The 19,996-nt window shown below is 39.2% G+C and overlaps 1 protein-coding gene across 1 annotated transcript in view; it reads right to left on the bottom strand.

The window, feature by feature from the left end:
• The window catches only part of TANGO6 (transport and golgi organization 6 homolog), a 189,208-nt gene that overhangs the window by 44,218 nt on the left and 124,994 nt on the right, over nucleotides 1-19,996 (bottom strand). The window contains exon 16 of the mRNA XM_077755658.1: nucleotides 3,241-3,392. Within this exon, the coding sequence (XP_077611784.1) occupies nucleotides 3,241-3,392 (152 nt within the window). The remainder of the gene's footprint in view (nucleotides 1-3,240; nucleotides 3,393-19,996) is intronic.

The following is a 19,996-nucleotide window of genomic DNA, read 5'->3' as shown; positions in this document are numbered from 1 at the left end:
AAGGATGTTGGCTACCCCTGTCCTCATTTCCTTCCTGCATGCTCATGACTGTCATCATTAGCCTCCTTCAAATCACCAAAATGTTCCTTAAAGAAAAATCTCAGTACAAAAAAACACAAAAAACAAAACAAAACAAAAAACCCAAGCAAAATCTTTATTCAAATGTCACCTTCTCAATGAGCTTCGAACCTTGAAACCCTATTTAACACTACAACCTCCCCTCCACCCAACACTACAATGCTGGCCACCCTTATCCTCCTCTGCTTTTTCTTATTTTCCACATATACATTATCTCTAGATCTTTGTAACAATCCTTCATTGTAGGCATTTTAATCCCTCCCAGTTTTTAGTAATCTCTATCCCCAACATGGAGCTTGAACTCACGACCCTGAGATCAAGAGTTGCATTCTCTACTGACTGAGCCAGCCAGGCGCCTCTTTAATCCTATTTTCTAAGTCAGACACTGAGTTCAGAGTCTAAGTCATGTGTGCTCAAATGAATGCAGGTAAGTAGGTGGAGGAGCTAGGCCCTCACTGATTCCCATCCCCAAGTGCACTTGGAAACGTCATTCTCTTTCAACAGGTCAGGTGGCTCTCCAGAGAGATATAAAAACCTGCTTTAGTTCAGTTTTTCAAACAACCAAACCAAGAAATTTCTCTAACACCCTGATAGGAAATCATATGCCACCAGCATGCTACTGTTTCCTTAAGAGAGAAAAAGGGAAGAGTCTAGGGACTCGTAAAGAAACTTGGTCTCAGGTTTTTGGTTCAGAGAAGACCATATGTTCAGGTATTGTTTGGGGTCATTGGTTTTAGAAAATGTATGGGAACATGTCAAACCTGAGCTGATCCACTTGGGATCCAGGGTCAATTTTTATTCCATTCACAGCTATGTTTTAAAAATTTTTGTGATGCTTGCACAACACTGCAAATATACTAAGTGCAGTTGAATTGTACCCTTTAAATAGGTGACTTATATGGTATGTGACTTCCATCTCAATAAAGATGTTAGTAAAAATAATAATGTTTGGGTTTGGTTCATATCACAGCTTATGGCTTGGTTTGGGTTGAGTCATATGAAGATACCAAATAAATAGGGAAAAATGTAGGAACTGCTTCCATATTTGACCCAGAGAAGTTATAATAGACTGAAATCTTTAGACAACATAAGCAAAATAGACCCGCAAATGCCTTCTCTTGTGTTACAAGTTCATATACTAAAGGACAAGAGATTCGTTCTTTGGATGAGTGACATCCCAAACCACCGAAGATCAGGTTTCTAATGGTTCACATACAGTAGAGCCCTCTAAGGTTTTAAGCTGGTAATAATCATTATTTCTAAATTTTAAAAAATAGACACATAAATGGGTGGCAGGGACTAATGAGGGCACTTGTGATGAGCACCGGGTGTTGTATGATAAGTGTCAAGTTGCTAAATTCTGCACCTGAAATGAATATTACACTATTTGTTAACTAACTGGAATTCAAATACAAACTTTAAAAAAAAAGAGAAAAAATATATAAAAAATTGGGCATAGAGGTATGTTCCTCATGGAAGAGTTAAAGGAGAGGAAGTGACTGATGCATAGCTTTTTTAAAAACCCTAAGTTGGAAAAAAAAATCCGAAATTGGAATTTAAGGGCATGAGTAGTAAGTTTCATTCATTACTATCAATGAAACAAAGCCTACAAAGCCCAGGAATCAGGAAAAGCCATAAATTCAAGTGTATGCGTACATCCACAGGTATATTTCTCTGCTTACTGATAAGACACAATCATGACATCAAAGAAAATTCCTTCTCACTAGGAACTTCTTAAGATTTGTTGTCAACATGGTCTGAAGAAAGAAGCTAGTATTACAGTTTGGAAGTTTTTGTTCTAGTGAAGTTATGTGCTCTATATAAGAGATCTGGTCTCTCATAAATAAAAAGGTAATATACACTTTTTAAAATTTATATATTTATAATTTACAAGCTATTGTCTTCCAAATAAAGATTTAACATAGTCAAGTGCATTGGTAATAAAAAGACTCCTGGCCACATGTTAACTAATCTTTTTCTGTCCAGCATTATCTTTAAATAGCAGAGTGCCTAGCACATAGTAGGAAGTCAAGATACATATTAATATATTGATGACTAAATAAATGTGAGGGCAAAGATAAAATTCAAGGAGCTAGAGGAAGATGTTCGTAGAGGACAACAGCAAGATGCACATTTCATTAACTCAGAAACTCTGAAACCAGGAGGAGGGTCCAGTGTCAACATCCTACACGGCTGCCCATTCATCCTTTACCTACTATGTACCAGTTACTAGGTGTAAAGTGGTAAACAAAACATGGAACTTAATTAGTCTTTTCTGGTAAATAATCTCATCCCCCTAAATACAGGGCACCTCTGACCAAAGAGGGCCAATTGGAATATATACCTGGGATCTCTTTGTGAACAGAGACGAGCTCACAGATGGCCCAGAGACCCAGGGTAGAGTTCTGTCTGCTCTTCCTTGAGGTCTCTTCAACTATGGTAGCTATCTTGGAATTGTTATAATCTTTTTTTTTTTCTAAGTAACATCTTTTTTCCCCATTTTTTAAAATGTTTATTTATTATTGAGACAGAGAGAAACAGAGCATGAGTGACAGAAGGGCAGAGAGAGAGGGAGACACAGAATCTGAAGCAGGCTCCAGGTTCTGAGCTGTCAGCACAGAGCCCGATGCGGGGCTTGAACTCACAAATGATGATATCATGACCTTATCCGAAGTTGGATGCTTAACTGACTGAGCCACCCAGGTGCCCCTACTTCTTCCTTTTTTTAAGTTTATTTATTTTGAGAGAGAGAGAGAAAGCATGTACATGGGAGGGACAGAGAGAAAGGAAAAGAGAGAGAGAGAATCCCAAGCTGTCAGCACAGAGCCCGATGCAGGACCCGAACCCATGAACCATGAGATCTTGACCTGAGCAGAAACCAAGAGCTGGATGCTTAACTGACTGACCCACCCAGGCACCCCTCAACCCTCTTTAAATACATAAGGTAAGTTAAGGTGACTTCTTGTCACTTGCAAGACAAAATTCTTATGAATATAACTTCCAATATACATATAAGACTAGTGAGGTTGAGGTAGGTTCAATGATCTACCTGATTTGGAAAAAAAACAAAAACAAAAACAACACAGATCTGACTCTCAATCCCAAGCTATAGCACAGGTCCAAGTAAAAAGAAGCATCAGAAAAACAACCAACACATGGTACCTCATGAACCACAGAGCCCAGCAGGAAGTCCAGCCTCCGGCACAATTCTCCAAGGTTAGATAAGCTGCTGGCCCTGTGAGCACTATCTGGATCTCTTGCTCCCCTCAGGAATGTGTGGATCAAAGGTTCTCTGTACTTTGAGACCATGTCCCCTATAGGAAAAAAAAAAAAATCAAAATCGTTATAAAATTTTCAGGTTCTTAAAGAAGGAATAATGATACTATCATGGTGTATTGTATGGTGTTTTATACTTTGCAAAGTACTTGCATCACCAAACATTAGAGATCATGCACTGAAAGAATATTTAATGTCATGTTGGAAGAAAACTAATGATTAGCCCATTAATAATAATTTGACCATCAGATTGAGTAACAATGCGGTCACTGTTGACCCCAATGAGAACAGTTTTGATGGACTGGTAGGGGTAAGAGCACAAGAGAAGTGGGTTTTTTTAAGTTAATTTATTTAAATTCAAGTTAGTTAACATACAGTGTAGTATTGGTTTCTGGAGAAGAACCCAGGAATTTATCACTTACATAGAATACCCAGTGCTCACCCCACCAAGTGCCCTTCTTAATGCCCATCACCCATTTAGCTCATCCCCCCCCTTCCCTCCAGCAACCCTCATTTTGTTCTCTTGATTTTAGAGTCTCTTAACGATTTGCCTCCCTCTCTGTTTTTGTCTTATTTTTCGTTCCCTTTCCTTACGTTCGACTATTGTTTCTTAAGTTCTACATATGAGTGAAATCATGTATGTCTTTCTCTGACTTATTTCACTAAGCATAATACACTCTAGTTCCATCCATGTTATTGCAAATGGCAAGATTTCATTCTTTTTAAAAAATATTTTTTAAAAAATTTTTAATGTTTTATTTATTTCTGAGAGAGAGAGAGCGTAAGCAGGGGAGGTTCAGAGAGAGAGGGAGACACAGAACCTGAAACAGCTCCAGGCTCCGAGCTAGCTGTCAGCACAGAGCCTGATGCCGGGCTTGAACCCACAAACTGTGAAATCATGACCTGAGCCGAAGTCGGACACTTAACTGACTGAGCCACCCAGGCGTCCCTAAAAAATACTCTTAAAATACTTAAAAAAAATTTTTTTTATACTTTATTTTTGAGACAGAGAGAAACAGAGCATGAGTGGGGGAGGGGCAGAGAGAGAGGGAGACACAATCCAAAACAGGCTCCAGGCTCTGAGCTGTCAGCACAGAGCCGGATGCCGGGCTCGAACCCATGAACCGTGAGATCTGACCTGAGCTGAAGTCGGATGCTTAACTGACTGAGCCACCCAGGCCCCCCTTAAAATACTTTTTAAAAAGTTCTTTTTAAAATATATTTATACACTTTTGAGAGAGATACTATGAACAGGGGAGTGGCAGAAAGAGAAGTAAGTAACATTTACTTCTTTTGTTTGGCTCAACTGTTTTTAAGTAACATTTACTTCTTTTGTTTTGGGCCACCCAGGTGCCCCAAGATTTCATTCTTTTGATCACCAAGTAATATTTCATTGTACCATCTCTTTATCCACTCATCAGTGGATGGATATATGGGTTCTTTCCATAATTTGGCTATTGTTTATAGCACTGTTGTAAACATTGGGGTGCATGTGCCTCTTCAAATCAGCATTTTTGTATCCTTTGGATAAATACCTGTAGTACAATTGCTGGGTTGTAGGGTAGTTCTATTTTTAATTTTTTGAGGAACCTCCATACTGTTTTCCAGAGAGGCTGCACCAGTTTGCATTCCCACCAGCAGTGCCAAAGAGATTCTCTTTCTCTGCATCGTTGCTAACATCTGTTGTTGTCTCAGTTGTTAATGTTAGCTATTCTGACAGGTGTGAGGTGGTATCTCATTATGGTTTTAATTTGTATTTCCCTGATGATGAGTGATGTTTAGCATTTTTTCACGTGTCTGTTAGGCATCTGGATGTCTTCTTTGGAGAAGAGTCTATTCATGTCTTTTGCCCATTTCTACACTGGATTATTTGTTTTTTGGGTGTTGAGTTTGAGAACTTCTTTATCCTATATGTTATTTGCAAATCTTCTCTCATTCCATCAGTTGCCTTTTAGTTTTGTTGACTGTTTCCTTTGCTGTACAGAAGTGTTTTAAGTTTATTTATTTATTTTGAAAGCGGGGTGGGGGGGGACGGGCAGAGAGATTGAGAGAGAGAGAATCCAAGCAGGCTTTACACTGTCAGCACAGAGCCCAACATGGGGCTTGAACTCACAAACCATGAGATCATGACCTGAGCCAAAACCAAGAGCCAGATGCTTAAGTGACTGAGCCATCCAGGTGCCACTGTGCAGAAGCTTTTTTATCTTGATGAGTTCCTAATATTTCATTTTTGCTTTTATTTCCCTTGCCTCTGGAGACATATCTAGCAAGAAGTTGCTATGGTTGAGGTCAAAGAGGTTGCTGCCTATTTTTTTTCCTGTAGGGTTTTGATGGTTTCCTGTCTCACATTTAGGTCTTTCATCCATTTTGAATTTATTTTTATGTATGGTGTAAGAATGTGGTCCAGTTTCATTCTTTTGCATGCTGTTGTCCAGTTCTCCCAGCACCATTTACTAAAGAGATTGTCTTTTTTCCATTGGATAGTCTTTCCTACTTTGTTGAAGATTAGTTGGCCATATATTTNATGTCTTCTTTGGAGAAGAGTCTATTCATGTCTTTTGCCCATTTCTACACTGGATTATTTGTTTTTTGGGTGTTGAGTTTGAGAACTTCTTTATCCTATATGTTATTTGCAAATCTTCTCTCATTCCATCAGTTGCCTTTTAGTTTTGTTGACTGTTTCCTTTGCTGTACAGAAGTGTTTTAAGTTTATTTATTTATTTTGAAAGCGGGGTGGGGGGGGACGGGCAGAGAGATTGAGAGAGAGAGAATCCAAGCAGGCTTNACGAACCGCGAGATCATGACCTAAGCGAAAGTCGGACGCTTAACCGACTAAGCCACCCAGGCGCCCCGTTGTGGGTCCATTTCTGGGTTCTGTATGCTATTCCTAGAAGTGGGTTTAAGACAGTATGGTAGAACCAGAGACAGAAAGATCACTTAAGGAGTTTTTCAGCAAAGCAAATCAAGGAAATGGGGTGGCAGCTGGTCAAGGTAGAGGTGTGTGTCAAGAGAAGCTTTTGTTTTATTTGAAAAGAAGAGAAATAGCATGTTAAGACATTCAGAATTGACATTTTATATGTGGAAACAACTTCTTCCTCCACAGGTATACCAAGAGCTAAAGTTGTTTTGGCTTGATCTAGGTTCTGAGGCTCTAGTTCTAGAACTCAAGTATAGTCCTCCACCTTTAGCTTTTTTTTTTTTTTTGATGTTTTGTTTATTTTTGAGAGAGAGAGAGAGAGAGACAGCATGAGCAGGGCAGGGGCAGAGAGAGAGGAGACACAGAATCTGAAGCATAGCCTTTTTTTAAAAAAAAAATTATTTATTTTTGAGAGAGACAGAGAGTGAGTGAGGAAGGGGCAGAGAGAGAGGAAGACACAGAATCTGAAGCAGGCTCCAGACTCTGAAATGCCAGGGCCCGATATGGGGCTCAAACACACACATGGCGAGATCATGACCTGAGCCAAAGTCAGACAGTTAACCGACTGAGCCACCTAGACGCCCCAAGCCTTTTGGTAGTCCTAAGGTTACATGACATCTATCTAGAAGGTGACAAAATGGTTTCCAAAACATTGCTTAAATTCACCTATTCTTAATCACCAAAATGATAAATCATAAAAAAATCACCAACTTCTATCAGGCTTACCTCAAATGCTACTTCCTTTGTGAAAACTTCTTCAGTCAGCCTTAATTAGTCCTCCTAGGAAGTTCCACAGTTCTTTGAACTTATATCACATGTGTCACTAATGCATTGATTCCTAGAGGTTTTCAGCATCTATTTCTCCCATTAGACTAAATCTCTTGAAGGCAGAACTTCCTTTCCATCAGTTCTCAGTAATCTTTGTATGTGTGAAGTACTCAACAAATGCTAATGTTGAATTGAGTTCATTAATTTATTCAAAAAAACAAAATTAGGTGCTAGGTATCATGCTAATGTTACAGGGATAAAAAACATAGACATAAACTCTACCCTTTAGGAAGCCCAAAGTTTAGGAGCTGGGTACAAACAGATAAGTACCAACAATTACAGTGCTGTGGTAACTGTCATCACAGAGTGAAGCAGAGGTTGCTTGGAGACCCTAATTTTACTAATCTCAGTCACCTGGAAGGGGGAGGAGGTGACAGTTTGGTTTGATTTCGTTTTCCCTCAAGGTCAGGAACATGATACATTTTTCATACAGTATGAGATAAAGATGAAGGAGAAATTTCTCTAAAAGTCTCCCAGTTCCTAATATACTATCGGCAGTCAAAAGACTCATGCCCTGCCCAGTCAACATGACTGTACATTGCAGAAACTGAGTTAGCAGTAACTCAGCCACAGCCTGTTTTCAGAATAGAGGGACGTTGTGCCTACTCTAAGAGCTAGTATTTGCATTTCTGAATACCAGTCCTGAAGAGGGAGTCACATATATGCACAAGGATATCTGACTATAGAACTGTAATAGTGAAAAATGAGAATGTAATGTTAATTAATACGGAAATGGTTAAGTAAACATATATATTATGGAATATTATACAGTCATTAAAAAGAAAATGACAGAATTACATGCACTAATATAGAAAGGTCCCTTAAGACACTGTTAAAGCAAAAGGAACTAACAGAACCAGTATTGTATGTAAAAATGCACAGATGCAACTTATCTCACTATCAACAAACCAAACTTACAGATTTAAATATGCATATGGAATATACACATGTATAGAAAAATGACAGAAAGGATATACTAAAAGAAAAGATTTAAATAACTTGTCCATAGAGCAAATACACCCAAGATCAAAGTTAGGTAGTTTGACACTTAACTCCTATAACATACTGATTGTATCTGAGATGTTTCCAACTAAGAGGAAAACCTATGTTTCTACTTTTGCTGTAGTAACTTTTCCTTTCTGGTTTTAGGAAGGAACCTGCTTGTTCTGTAGGTGAGAATAGATCCAGAGTTAGGAGATGTGTGTTCTAGTTTTGGCCCTGGCTGCCAACTAGCAGTGTGACTTTGGGCAATTTGGTTCACTTCTCTGGACCAACTAGAGATAAGCCGATTAGACAAGATGTTTCTTGGGTCCCTTCCAGTTGTAAGAATCTATGACTTGATGAGTCACCTTTGGTATAATCAAGGGAAATTCTGGAAAAGGAAGAAGCTCACATTTATCATCCTTGGAGGGAGGCTGTTGCTGTTAAAGGAATGAAGTTTCCTTGTTGGGAAGGAAGGCACAGGGAAATAAAAGAAGTTTGGAAATCCATAAGGAGGGGAAAGGTGAGAGCAGATGGCAAACAAGTGAATGTTTACTAATGTAGGGATTTAAAGTGAAAAATGAATGGTAAAGAAAAGGTAATATGTGCTAGGCACTATACTAGGCCTGGGGACCCAATCATAAACAAGAAACACACAGTCCTTTCCCTCATGGCATTCAAAGCCTGATGGGGGAAGAGGGGGAAAAAAACAACCAAGCAACAATGGAATGAGATGTGCCCAACATGGTGACAGAGAAAGATACTTTTATGAGTAATGTTTTGATCTGGTTCCTATTTCTATTAATAACAGCTCCAGTATTCTTATTCATCCAGACTCAAAAGCCTGATGTTCTTTTGACTTTTCCCTGTTACTCTTTAGTCAGTCTGTGCATTTATTATTATCCAATCCTTGTTTATTTCCACACAGGATTTGAGGCAACTCATAATAAATAACATTGAAATTGTGTATCACTCAAATAAGTGTTTTTAAAAGCTCTACAGTGAGGGAGTGCAGATATCCCAAGCTAAGGATCGTTATTGCAAATGAACCCATAATTTAGCTTATCAATTCCTGGTGGCTAAGACATAAACAGATGAAATATAATTCTTATTATCCAATTAAGAAAAGGAACATCAATTTGTTAACAGAGAAAAATTTTCAGAAGAACATCAAGAGTATCTCATTCATTCATCCAGCCAATCTTTTAAGTTTAAAAATTTTTTTTGATAACGCTACTCCCAATGTGGGGCTTAAACTCACAGCCCCAAAATCAAGAGTCACATGTTCTACTGACTGAGCCAGCCAGAAGCCCCTCCTCCAACAAATCTTAAATGAGTACCTATAATATGCCAAGTACATTCTCAGTCGAGGTAACAAAACATGAAAAAGAAGGTAAAGGTCCCATCTTCATGAATCCTACTTCTAGGGAGGGAGCAAGACAATAAACAGTAAACACATTTTCCTGCAGCAGAAATGGCTGGGAGGAAAAAATAAGGAAGGTGTGGAAGACACTGAGGGCCAGGGGTGAGGGCTCAGGGGAAAGCTCTCAGAGGAGAGGACCTGAAGGAACAAGTAATGAAGACTTTGGGGTGAAAGTGAAGAGCAAATGGACAGGAGAAGTTCGATATTCAATGTAGATATCATACAGCTGTTTCTTATCCTGACCCATCATAAAAGTCAAGGACATACCATTACATTAACAAAACCACAATTTAACGTTCCATTTACATAAATTCCAGCCCTGCCTGAGTTTCATTACTACTTTCAAAATGAACATCCATTTAACTGCATGCTCCACCAATCCCATCCCCAAGTGCACCTAAGAACCAAGAGGAGCAGTAGGAAGGTGAGCTGCTCAAGAGCCCTGCCTTGTGCCCAGTGAGCAGTCCCCAGGCCCACATGCTACTTTCTTTATTTTTTCTTTTTCTATCTTTTTTTTATTTTAAAATATCTCCATATAGTTCTTTTTTTTTAATTTTTACTGTTTATTTATTTTTGAGAGAGAGAGAGTGAGAGCGGGAGAAGGGCAGAGAGAGAGGGAGACAAAGAATCCAAAGTAGGCTCCAGGCTCTGAGCTGTCAGCACAGAGCCCGATATGGGGCTTGAACTTGTGAACTTGCAAGATCATGACCTGAGCTGAAGTCAGATGCTTAACCGACTGAGCCACCCAGGCACCCCTCACATGTTACTTTCTTTTCCACAGGTGGGACTAGAAGAGCTGGAACACTCTATCCACTCTGCAGTTCTCAAGGTGCCTGGCCATCATGTTCTCTGCAACCCAAACTCACATACACAGCCAACATTTGTCACATCCTTGCTCAATGCTGGTGTTCTTTGTGGATTTATGTCTCTGCTCCCATTTCCTGGGAGCCACTGCTTGCTTCTGACTTATCTTCCCTCCTCTTTGCACCTACCATGCCATATGGCTAGTTTCTCAAGACTGTATTGGATCTTAGTGTCCAGGCTGGTGGTCAGTCCTGACCAGGTTTCTATGCAGAACAAAACGAATATAGAGACTATTCTCTATAGTCAGAGAATATAGCTTCCAGGGCTACATTTTGACACGGGCAGAGAATTTCGAGATCCTACATAAAAGGTACTTAATTTGATCTTTAGGGATCCCAAAAGTCACATTGTTATGCACATCGCATTGTCATTCTCCCATTTTTCCTTGCAAACAGCACTCTAATTCTGTTCAAGTATCTACCATCCTCCTTGCCCCAACTATCACCCATGTGATTCAGACTAAGGCCTTCATTGGTCTAAGTGAATCATGGTGGACACATTCCTATGCGCTGATCAATTTATATATGGGTATGTGACCTAGTCTGGACAATGAGGTGTGAAGGAAAATCTGGAAGACATTTTGATTCTGGCTATGATAACAATATGACACCTTAGAGTTACTGTAGCCAGCTTGAAACCATAGGGACTAGAGAATGAAGCCAAAAGCTAAAGTTGGCAAAGCAGAAAGATGAAAAGAATCTGGGTCTTGAATGATATCACAAAGCCAAAAAATTAACCACTCCTGGACTTTGTGTTATGTGCAAATGATTCATTCCTTACTGTTTAAGCCAGTCGAGTTGGGGATTTCTGTTATCTGTAGCCAAAAGCATTCTAACATATAACATGAAAAATGGAATATTCTTTAAAATTGTAGAGCACTTTGGGGTGCCTGGCTGGCTCAGTTGGAAGAGCATGCAACTTTTGATCTTGGGGTCATGAGTTCAAGCCCCATGCTGCATGCAGAGATTACTAAAACACACACAAAAAAACCCATCACCACCGCCACCACCAACACAAAACAAAACAAAAAAAACTTTAAAAACAAAAATAAACAAATAAAATTGTAGAGCAATTCTATGTCAGTTTGATGTCTATCAACACAAAGCCAAGAAAGTTAGATTTGCCAGAACAAAAGAACTTAAGATGGTATATGTTTTTTTAAAGAGTTCAAAATCAATTTTATGACAAAAGAAAAAAATCGAACCCAATAATTTTCTCTCTTCTAACTGCAATTTTAATTGGGACAAAAGCCTATTACACAGCATGACTCTTATAATATTAGCATGCATATATATATATGGCATATATATATGGCTTTCTCAAAGAGCTAAGTCATCTGTATACATAAGCCAACCTATTAAAAAAAACAGTTGAGTAACTATTTAAAGTAGTAGTTCATGTGAAGGGTTTATATGCTGAGTATATTTCCCTAACACTGACTAACCCATTTCATCATAAACTAAAATCCTAGGCTCTGGGATACCTGCTCCTATTGCTTAGTTTCTGATTAAGCAACAAAACCTCAATTATCCCATGCAGGAGGGGCTGGGTTTAGGGTGGGGTATTTTTGCTTTTGTTTTTGTTTTTTTGTATTTTTCTTTATCCAGATGAGATGTGCTTGTTGCTTCACGTGAAATTTATTTGAACCACAAGATTCCAAAATCCTAATGCACCTTTTGTCTTTAAAACAGCACATACTTGTCCCCTGACAAGAGCCAACATTCATTACCATCCTGTTGTTTGCTTAAAAATCTGCATATTACGTGGCTTTTATTAAAAAAATGGTACTGATTTCTGAATTTCCCACCTCCCCACCCATCTTCAGAAAATACTCACCATGGACTATAATATTTACACTAAGAGATGCCCACGAGAACTGAAGTTAGAGAGACCATTGTCTTTTCCTTGGGCATTTCTGAGCAGCTTCAGGCAAATGAGCACGGTAAATCCAAGCTCACTTTTACGACCTTCCTCAAGTAGATGCTAGTCAGAGAGGTCTATCTTAGTTCTGCTCTGATGACTTCTACTTTGTGCAATGATGATGACAACACCTGGCTATTTGCATCTCCGTGTTCTTTTCAGGAAGTCAGCAATAATCAGCCTTACTGAGATGCACACAGCTGTGTGTTCAAGGAAACCAGTGAAGGATCTAGATTTGTTTGAACAAACTTAATGAAAGTGAGTTGCTTTGAAAGGTGAAAAATCAAATGCATAGTGAAAAGAGCTGAAAAACTTTTTGACCTGCCTATGACTTACTCGTACCAATTATTATCTATATATATAAAAAAGACTCTTAATAAATTCAGATTTGGAAGATATTTTTCAAAATTTTTAAGTTTATTTATTTTGAGTGGGGGCAGAGAGAGAGAGAGAGAGAGAGAGAATCTCAAGCAGAGCTTGTCAGTGCAGAGCCTGACCCGTGGCTTGAACCCATGAACCATGAGATCATGACCTGAGCTGAAATCAAGAGTTGGACACTTAACCAACTGAGCCACCCAGGATTTAGAAGATTTTTATCAAGCTTTTCTCTTTCTCTCTCTTTCTCTCTTTCTTTCTCTCTTTCCTTCTTTCCTTCCTTCCTTTTCTTTCATTCTTTCTTTTCTTTCTTTGAATATAGTTTATTGTCAAATTGGCTTACATACAACACCCAGTGCTCATCCCAATAAGTGCCCTCCTCAATACCAGTCACCCATTTTCCCCTCTCCCCCACCCCTCCATCCCCCTCAGTTTGTTCTCTGTATTTAAGAGTCTCTTGTGGTTTGCCTCCCTCCCTTTGTTTGTAACTATTTTTCCCCTTCCCTTCCCCCATGGTCTTCTGTTAAGTTTCTCAAGATCCACATATGAGTGAAAACATATGGTATCCGTCCTTCTCTAACTGACTTATTTCACTCAGCATACTACTTTCCAGTTCCATCCACGTTGCTGCAAATGGCATGATTTCATTCTTTCTCATTGTCAGGTAGTATTCCATTGTATAGATAAACCACATCTTCTTTATCCATTCATCCGTGGATGGACATTTAGGCTGTCTTCATAATTTGGCTATTGTTTTATCAAGCTTTTCCATCTACTTTAAGTCTAGACGGATAGATTCATTCATCAGATCCCAATTCCTTTCATGGAGAAGCTGAGATGACTGCAGCAAGGGACGTTTACATGGTGGAAAGGTGCTATCAAATCTGAATTCACACAATCACTTTTGGAGCCAGGAGACCTGCTGATTTCAAGGGCTCAACCATCCCCTTAGTTAACTGAAACAGGTCCTGAAAGGGAAAGGGAGGAAAGAAAATGCTACCGTTGGCCAAATCCTCACACCATCCTATCAAAACTCCATTTTTTTATGTTTGGTGACTCCTTTAGTCCTTCTTTCTTCTCTCCCTTCTCTCCTTTTAATTAAAAAAAATTTGTTTTGAAGGCACAGAAATGAAGACAGATAAAACCATTCCTAAGTATTCTATTCAATTTAGCAACAGGAAGTAAGAAATATCCTAGCTTGCTGGTTAAGATATTGCTGAGTAAAACCAGTTATATTTTTCAAAGATCGAATGAACACCTATAGCCAGCACTCCTCTGTAATCAGAAGTTTATATACATTCTGAGGAATGCTTTAGTCCGAAGTTTCCCAAACAAAAACATGGGCACTGAAATTGTGCAGTGCGACTTGATTATAATGTGGATCCAGGTGATTCAGAATTATCATTAAAATGAAAATGTAACATTAAAAAAATCTTTTTGCGAATTCACACTCCCCTGAAATATATCAGAATTTAAACTCCAGACTTCAGTTTGAGAAATGCTCTTCCAACCAGTCAATTTAATGAAAACATTTAATAGGTTCTGCTATGTGCGAGGGACCGCATGGGGCACTAGAGACTGAGAAACGAAGGAGATTTTGTTCTTATTTCTAGGCAACTACAGTTACCAAGTGACACGCGAGCAACAGGGTGGGTGAGATTTAGTCTCTCTTCAGGGAAGACTTCATAGAGGAGGTGGCATCCAACTCGAATTTTGAAGGATGGTGAGGATTTTTCACAGATATGATAGGAAGAGCACTTCAGGTAGATGGAACTATGTCTGCTGAGTCATGGAGGCAAGGTGGTGGTGGGGGGAGAGCAAATAAAGTGCATGGCATATTCAGGAAATACCAGCTACACTAGGTGACTGTATCAAAGGATACACTAAAAGGTGAATATGATCGGAAATACTCAACATCAAACCACACAGAGCATGAAGGTAAGGATTTGAACAATGGAAAACTGATAATGCCTTTTTTTTTTTAAAGTAGTTTCCACACCCAACATGGGGCTTGAACTCCTGACCTTGAGCTCAAGAATCACAGGCTCTACCAAGTGAGCCAGCCAGGTGCCCCTGATAATACTTTTTTTTTTTTTAAACAGACTTTATTTTTTAGAGCAGCTTTAGGTTCATAGAAAAATTAGGCAGAAAGCACAGGGTCCCCATATACCCCCTTTCCCCTCTCTGTCCTTGACTCTTCCACTAACAACATCCTGCACCAGGGCCATATGTTTGTTTCAAATGATGAACTTACATCAACAGATCATTACCAGCCAAAGCCCACAGTTTACATTAAGGTTCACTCTGGTGATGCACACTGTGTGGATGGACAAACGTAGAAAGAAGGGCACGGATCCAGCATTACAATATCACACAGAACAGTTTCCATGACCTAACAATCCTATGCTCCACCTACTCATCTCTCCCTTTCAGCTAACCCCCGGCAACTACTGATCTTACTGTCTCCACAGTTTTCCAGAATGTCATATTGTTCCAACAATATCATATGGTATGTAAGCTTTTCAGACTGGCTTCTTTCACTTAATAATAGGCTTTTTTTTTTTTTTTTTTTAATTTTTTTTTTAATAGTTTATTGTCAAATTAGTTTCCACATAACACTCAGTGCTCATCCCCACAAGTGTCCTCCTCCATAGGCTTTTTTTTTTTTTAAGATTATTTATTTATTTTGAGAGAGAGCGAGTAGGGGCAGGGCAGAGAGAGAATCCCAAGTAGGCTCCACGTCACCAGGGCAGAGCCCAATGTTGGGCTCTAACCCACTAACAATGAGATTAAGGCCTGAGCTGAAGTTGGATGCATAACCAACTGAGCCACCCAGGCACCCCTTAGAAATAGGCTTTTAAGGTTTCTCTGTGTCTTTTCATGGCTTGATAGCTCATTTCTTTTACGTGCTGAAAAATTTCCAGTCTGGATCTACCATAGTCAATTTATCCATTCACGTACTGTAGGACGTCTTGGTTGCTTCCAGGTCTTGGCAATTGCGAATTAAGCTGCTATAAACATACACATGCAGGGGAGCCTCAGGGGCTCAGTCACGCATCTGACTCTTGATTTCGGCTCAGGTCGTGATCTCACAGTTTGTGAGTTTGAGCCCCATACAGGGCTCCGTGCTGACAGTTTGGAGCCTTCTTGGGATTCTCTCTCTCTCTCTCTCTCTGCCCCTCTCCCCTCTCTTTTTCTTTCTCAAAATAAACAAACTTAAAAAATTAAAAAAGAATAAAAGAAACATACACATGCAGGTTTTTGTGCAGATGTAAGGTTTCAACTCATCTGGGTAAATACTAAGGAGCACGATTGCTGGATTATGTGGTAAAACTATGTTTAGTTTTATATGAAATCACCAAACTGGCTTTCAAAGTGGCTGAACCATTTTGCATTATTCCCTCCTCATTGTTCAAGTCCTTCATGCCCTCTATGATGTGACCCTGCCTATTCTTCGTCGTATTCACCTTGTTGTATGCCCTTTGTTATAGTCCCCTGGGATAGCTTATTAAAAATATGGTATATCCATTCAGTGGAATATTACTTGTCAGTAAAAAGGAATGAAGTACAGGGGCACCTGGGTGGCTCTGTCAGTTAAGCATCTGACTTCAGCTCAGGTCATGATCTCATAGTTCAAGAGTTTGAGCCCCGCATTGGGCTCTGTGCTCACAGCTCAGAGCCTGGAGCCTGCTTTGGATTCTGTGTCTCCCTCTCTCTCTGCCCCTCCACTGCTCGCACTCTGTCTCTCTCTCTCCCTCAAAAATAAATAAACATTAAAAAAAAAAAAAAGGATGAAGTACTGATACATCCTGCACCATAGATGAATTTTGAAATCATCATGTTAAGTGAAAGAAGACAGACACACAAACAACACATGTGTATGATTTAGTTTATAGGAAACGTCAGCAGTAAGTAAATCCTTAGAGACAGAAAGTACATTTATGATTGCCTGACTGGTAATGGTATGTAGAGGGTTTCTTTTGGAGTAATAAAATTCCTAAAGTTTATTGTGATGACGGTTGCACAACCTTGTGAACACACAAAAAACTTTTTAATTGTACATTGCAAATGGGTGAATTATATGGTGAATGAATTATAATCTCAATAATGCTGCTTTTTTAAAAAAGCAAGTTTTGAAACTAGGAGTGGTAGGAGAACCCAAGAATCTATTTTACAATAAAGCTGGAAAAAAAATAAATAACTTCTATAAAAATCTTCACATGCTAGAAGAGAAGAAGTATATATGTGTGTGTGTATATATATATATATATATATATGCAGAATCTGATGTGAAACACACTTCTGCCTTCTGAAAGCTCAGAGACCAGAGGCTTGAGGTGAATTCTACAGACAAATCACAATGGCCGTTCCCTTCAAACATGAGGCAGGAGACGCTTTGATGAGATGCCCACTACAGGAACCAGATGCTGCCCTTGACCACCAGTGAAGCAGAACCCAGAGCTCTCCCACTGCTTTGTGAATGGCTCGGCTTCTGCCAGCTCTTTGCTTCCTTATTTGTCAGTAAAAGATGATGCCAATACAATTTCAGTCTTTTCTAACTTCAGAGCTGGCAGTTTAATGGGTGACATTTTTAAAAACATTCTAAATTAACTTTCACTGCATCAGGTTTTTTTTTTTTTTAATATTAGTGTAATTCAAGTCTCTTAAACCAGGCAAGAAAAATATTGAAGACTTAAACCTAGAGGTCCTATATGTAGTTAGCCATTTGGTCCAATATCCTATCTTGAGGTAAGGCTGTGCCAAACCGCATCTGACAAACATTAACCCAGGGATAGTTAAGACCTCCTGCAAATATTTAAAAACCGTTGTGCTCTAGGCTTTTTATTTTGTCCAAACCAAATCTCTTCTGCTCTTTTTTCCTTTCCCTATATGGACCAGACTCAAGTAGAGATAGGGAACTGGTCTTTCTCTGCATATCTGTGAATTTTAATCTTATCTTCGCAGGCTCCCAGATCTCCATTACAGTCTTTTAACCGCCTCCCCCCCACTCCCCCGTAATCCGACCAGTTCAAATATGCTCTTCCTCTTCACGAGATGGTACTCTCTGTACTTTTGGTTTTTATATTAGATATTCTGAGGAGAAAAAAAGTAAAGGTGTAGGACAGTTAAATGACACAATATACACCTAATTTCACTAAATCAGTTACCAAAAAAGAATCCAGAGGAACTACTTTTCCTTTCATCTTGAATTCCCACTTGTTCTAGAATGAAAATGAATAGATCCTTAGGGGAAACATCATGGACAGCCAAATACCCTCACAGAAATACTGCTGCCCAATCAATAAGGAAACAGAAGATAAAATATAAATCTAATTCTGTCCATGTACCCTATTAAATCCTCCTTAACAGGTACTCGTTTCCTTCGTTTCCTTGCATTTCAGAGCCTAGAATGCTACATAACTACTGAAAGAAATACAGTAGGAGAATTACTAGTTTCTTGTAACACCTCATGAATCCAAGTTATTGCCATGTGTGGACCAGAGTCAACAGAGATTATAATTTCTGTCAAGGTCAGAAGGAGATTTGATTGACAAGGCAGATTCTGACAGGCAGGATTTCCTCTCCAAAAGCCATTTAGAGAATTAAATAATTTAAATGCAATTAAATTTTGATGAAATTCATCATTAAAAAAATTCAGAGGTAAATTTTATCTATTAACAACAATTACTTTTTAGCCTTCAATTTCCCCTGCAGCTCTGGGGATCTCTTTTCGGATTTCTGTTTCCCTTCTCCACATAGCCCTTGATAATCATGGGAGAGATTTTATTTAAGATAAATTATGTAGTTACAGATATAAAATGCNCCCTCCCCTGCTCACACTGTCTCTCTCTCCCTCTCTCTCCTAGAAATAAATAAAAATATTAAAAAAAAATAGAACATTAAAAGTAAATACATACATACATACATACATACATAAAATGCTGTGGAATAAAACAGTATTGTGTGCACTTGTAAGCCTCTTTATCTACAAAGCCCTGTGTGCCTATCATCTTGTTTGAATCTCATAAGAATCTGAGGTAGGTGGGGAAAAAAATATTACTAACTGTATTACAAACAAGGAAAGGAAAGTTTAAAACAGGCTGATCTGCGGTCACATAGGTACTGAAGGACAGGCAAGTTTTCAAGATCAGGCTCTTGTCTCCAGGCAGAAGTTTTTTTCTACTGCCATCAGGACATTTACTTGGCTCTCCATTAAGATCAGCAGGAACTTCCGTTCTGAAACAAAGGATATAAATGTGGCCAACGGGTTCTTCCACCATATCTCTGACATTTCAGTCCTTGCAATTTCATCTTTCTTTCTTTAACCTTATAAAGCAAAGGCAGAAGAGAAGCCAAGGACTTAGTTGTTAAAACGGTGTATAAGCAATAGGGCGTAATGGGAATTAGTTCCTCTGGTCCATGGGGAAACACCAGAACTGTCACTTAATTGTCTTGTGTAAAGGCTGGAATCATATTAATTCTAGCCTGAAGAGAAGAACAAAAAAAATTTCCCCTCTTCTTTACCATTTTCGAAGTGGAAAAGAACTGAATACTTCCGATTTCCTAACAGTAGGAGATGACTGACAAGTGGCTTTGTGAAAGTGGCTGAACCCCTAAAGCTGATGCACATATTAGGGCACTGCAGAGAGCTGGAGCCAAAGCCGTCTAGTCTTGATAGGACTTGCCAGGGAGGCACGTCACAGTAGTCACTAGGCAAGAATGCTGGGTAGTCCCTGGATAGATTTCCCCCTGCTGGTGTCTACATGTCAGGACCCACATTTCTCCCTGCGGCTAATTGTTGATCTGCTGCTTTTGGTTTTTCATTCATACTGTTATCCTTTTTAAGGTAATGTAACCAAGACGTGACCCTGAGCTATGAGTAGGTTAGCAAAGATTTCCGGGATTCTTAGCCCTCCCTTTCCTGGGTCTAGTTTCATCGTACTTCATCACACAGCAGAGAAGCAGGGATGGTTGATGTCAAATTGTATGCAGACAGACCTTGACAGGCTTAGATATAACCAGAGGAAGACCCCTGTCCCTGTGGGACAAGTTATTAAATAAAAACAAACCTGTTAGTGGGGCTATTATGGGTGCAAGTGACCTCCCAGGTATGTTTTAAAGAGGCAGAGAGACCGTCTCGTCTCCTAACAGTTCCTTTCTTAGCAGATTATACTGCCTTGGAATCTATTTAATAATTACAACATCATTTCTTTGGGCTACAGAGCCTCTTTATTTAAAATGCAAAGTCATCCCAAGAAGGGCAGCACAATGGGAGGTTTGCCATCCATCCCTTAGTAAATATTAATATACCTGCTACCTCCTTTTTATAAGCT

The sequence above is a fragment of the Crocuta crocuta genome, unplaced genomic scaffold (assembly GCF_008692635.1).
Source record: "Crocuta crocuta isolate KB4526 unplaced genomic scaffold, BGI_CrCroc_1.0 scaffold152, whole genome shotgun sequence".
NCBI lineage: Eukaryota > Metazoa > Chordata > Mammalia > Carnivora > Hyaenidae > Crocuta > Crocuta crocuta.
This window is presented reverse-complemented; position numbering and strand designations above follow the sequence as displayed.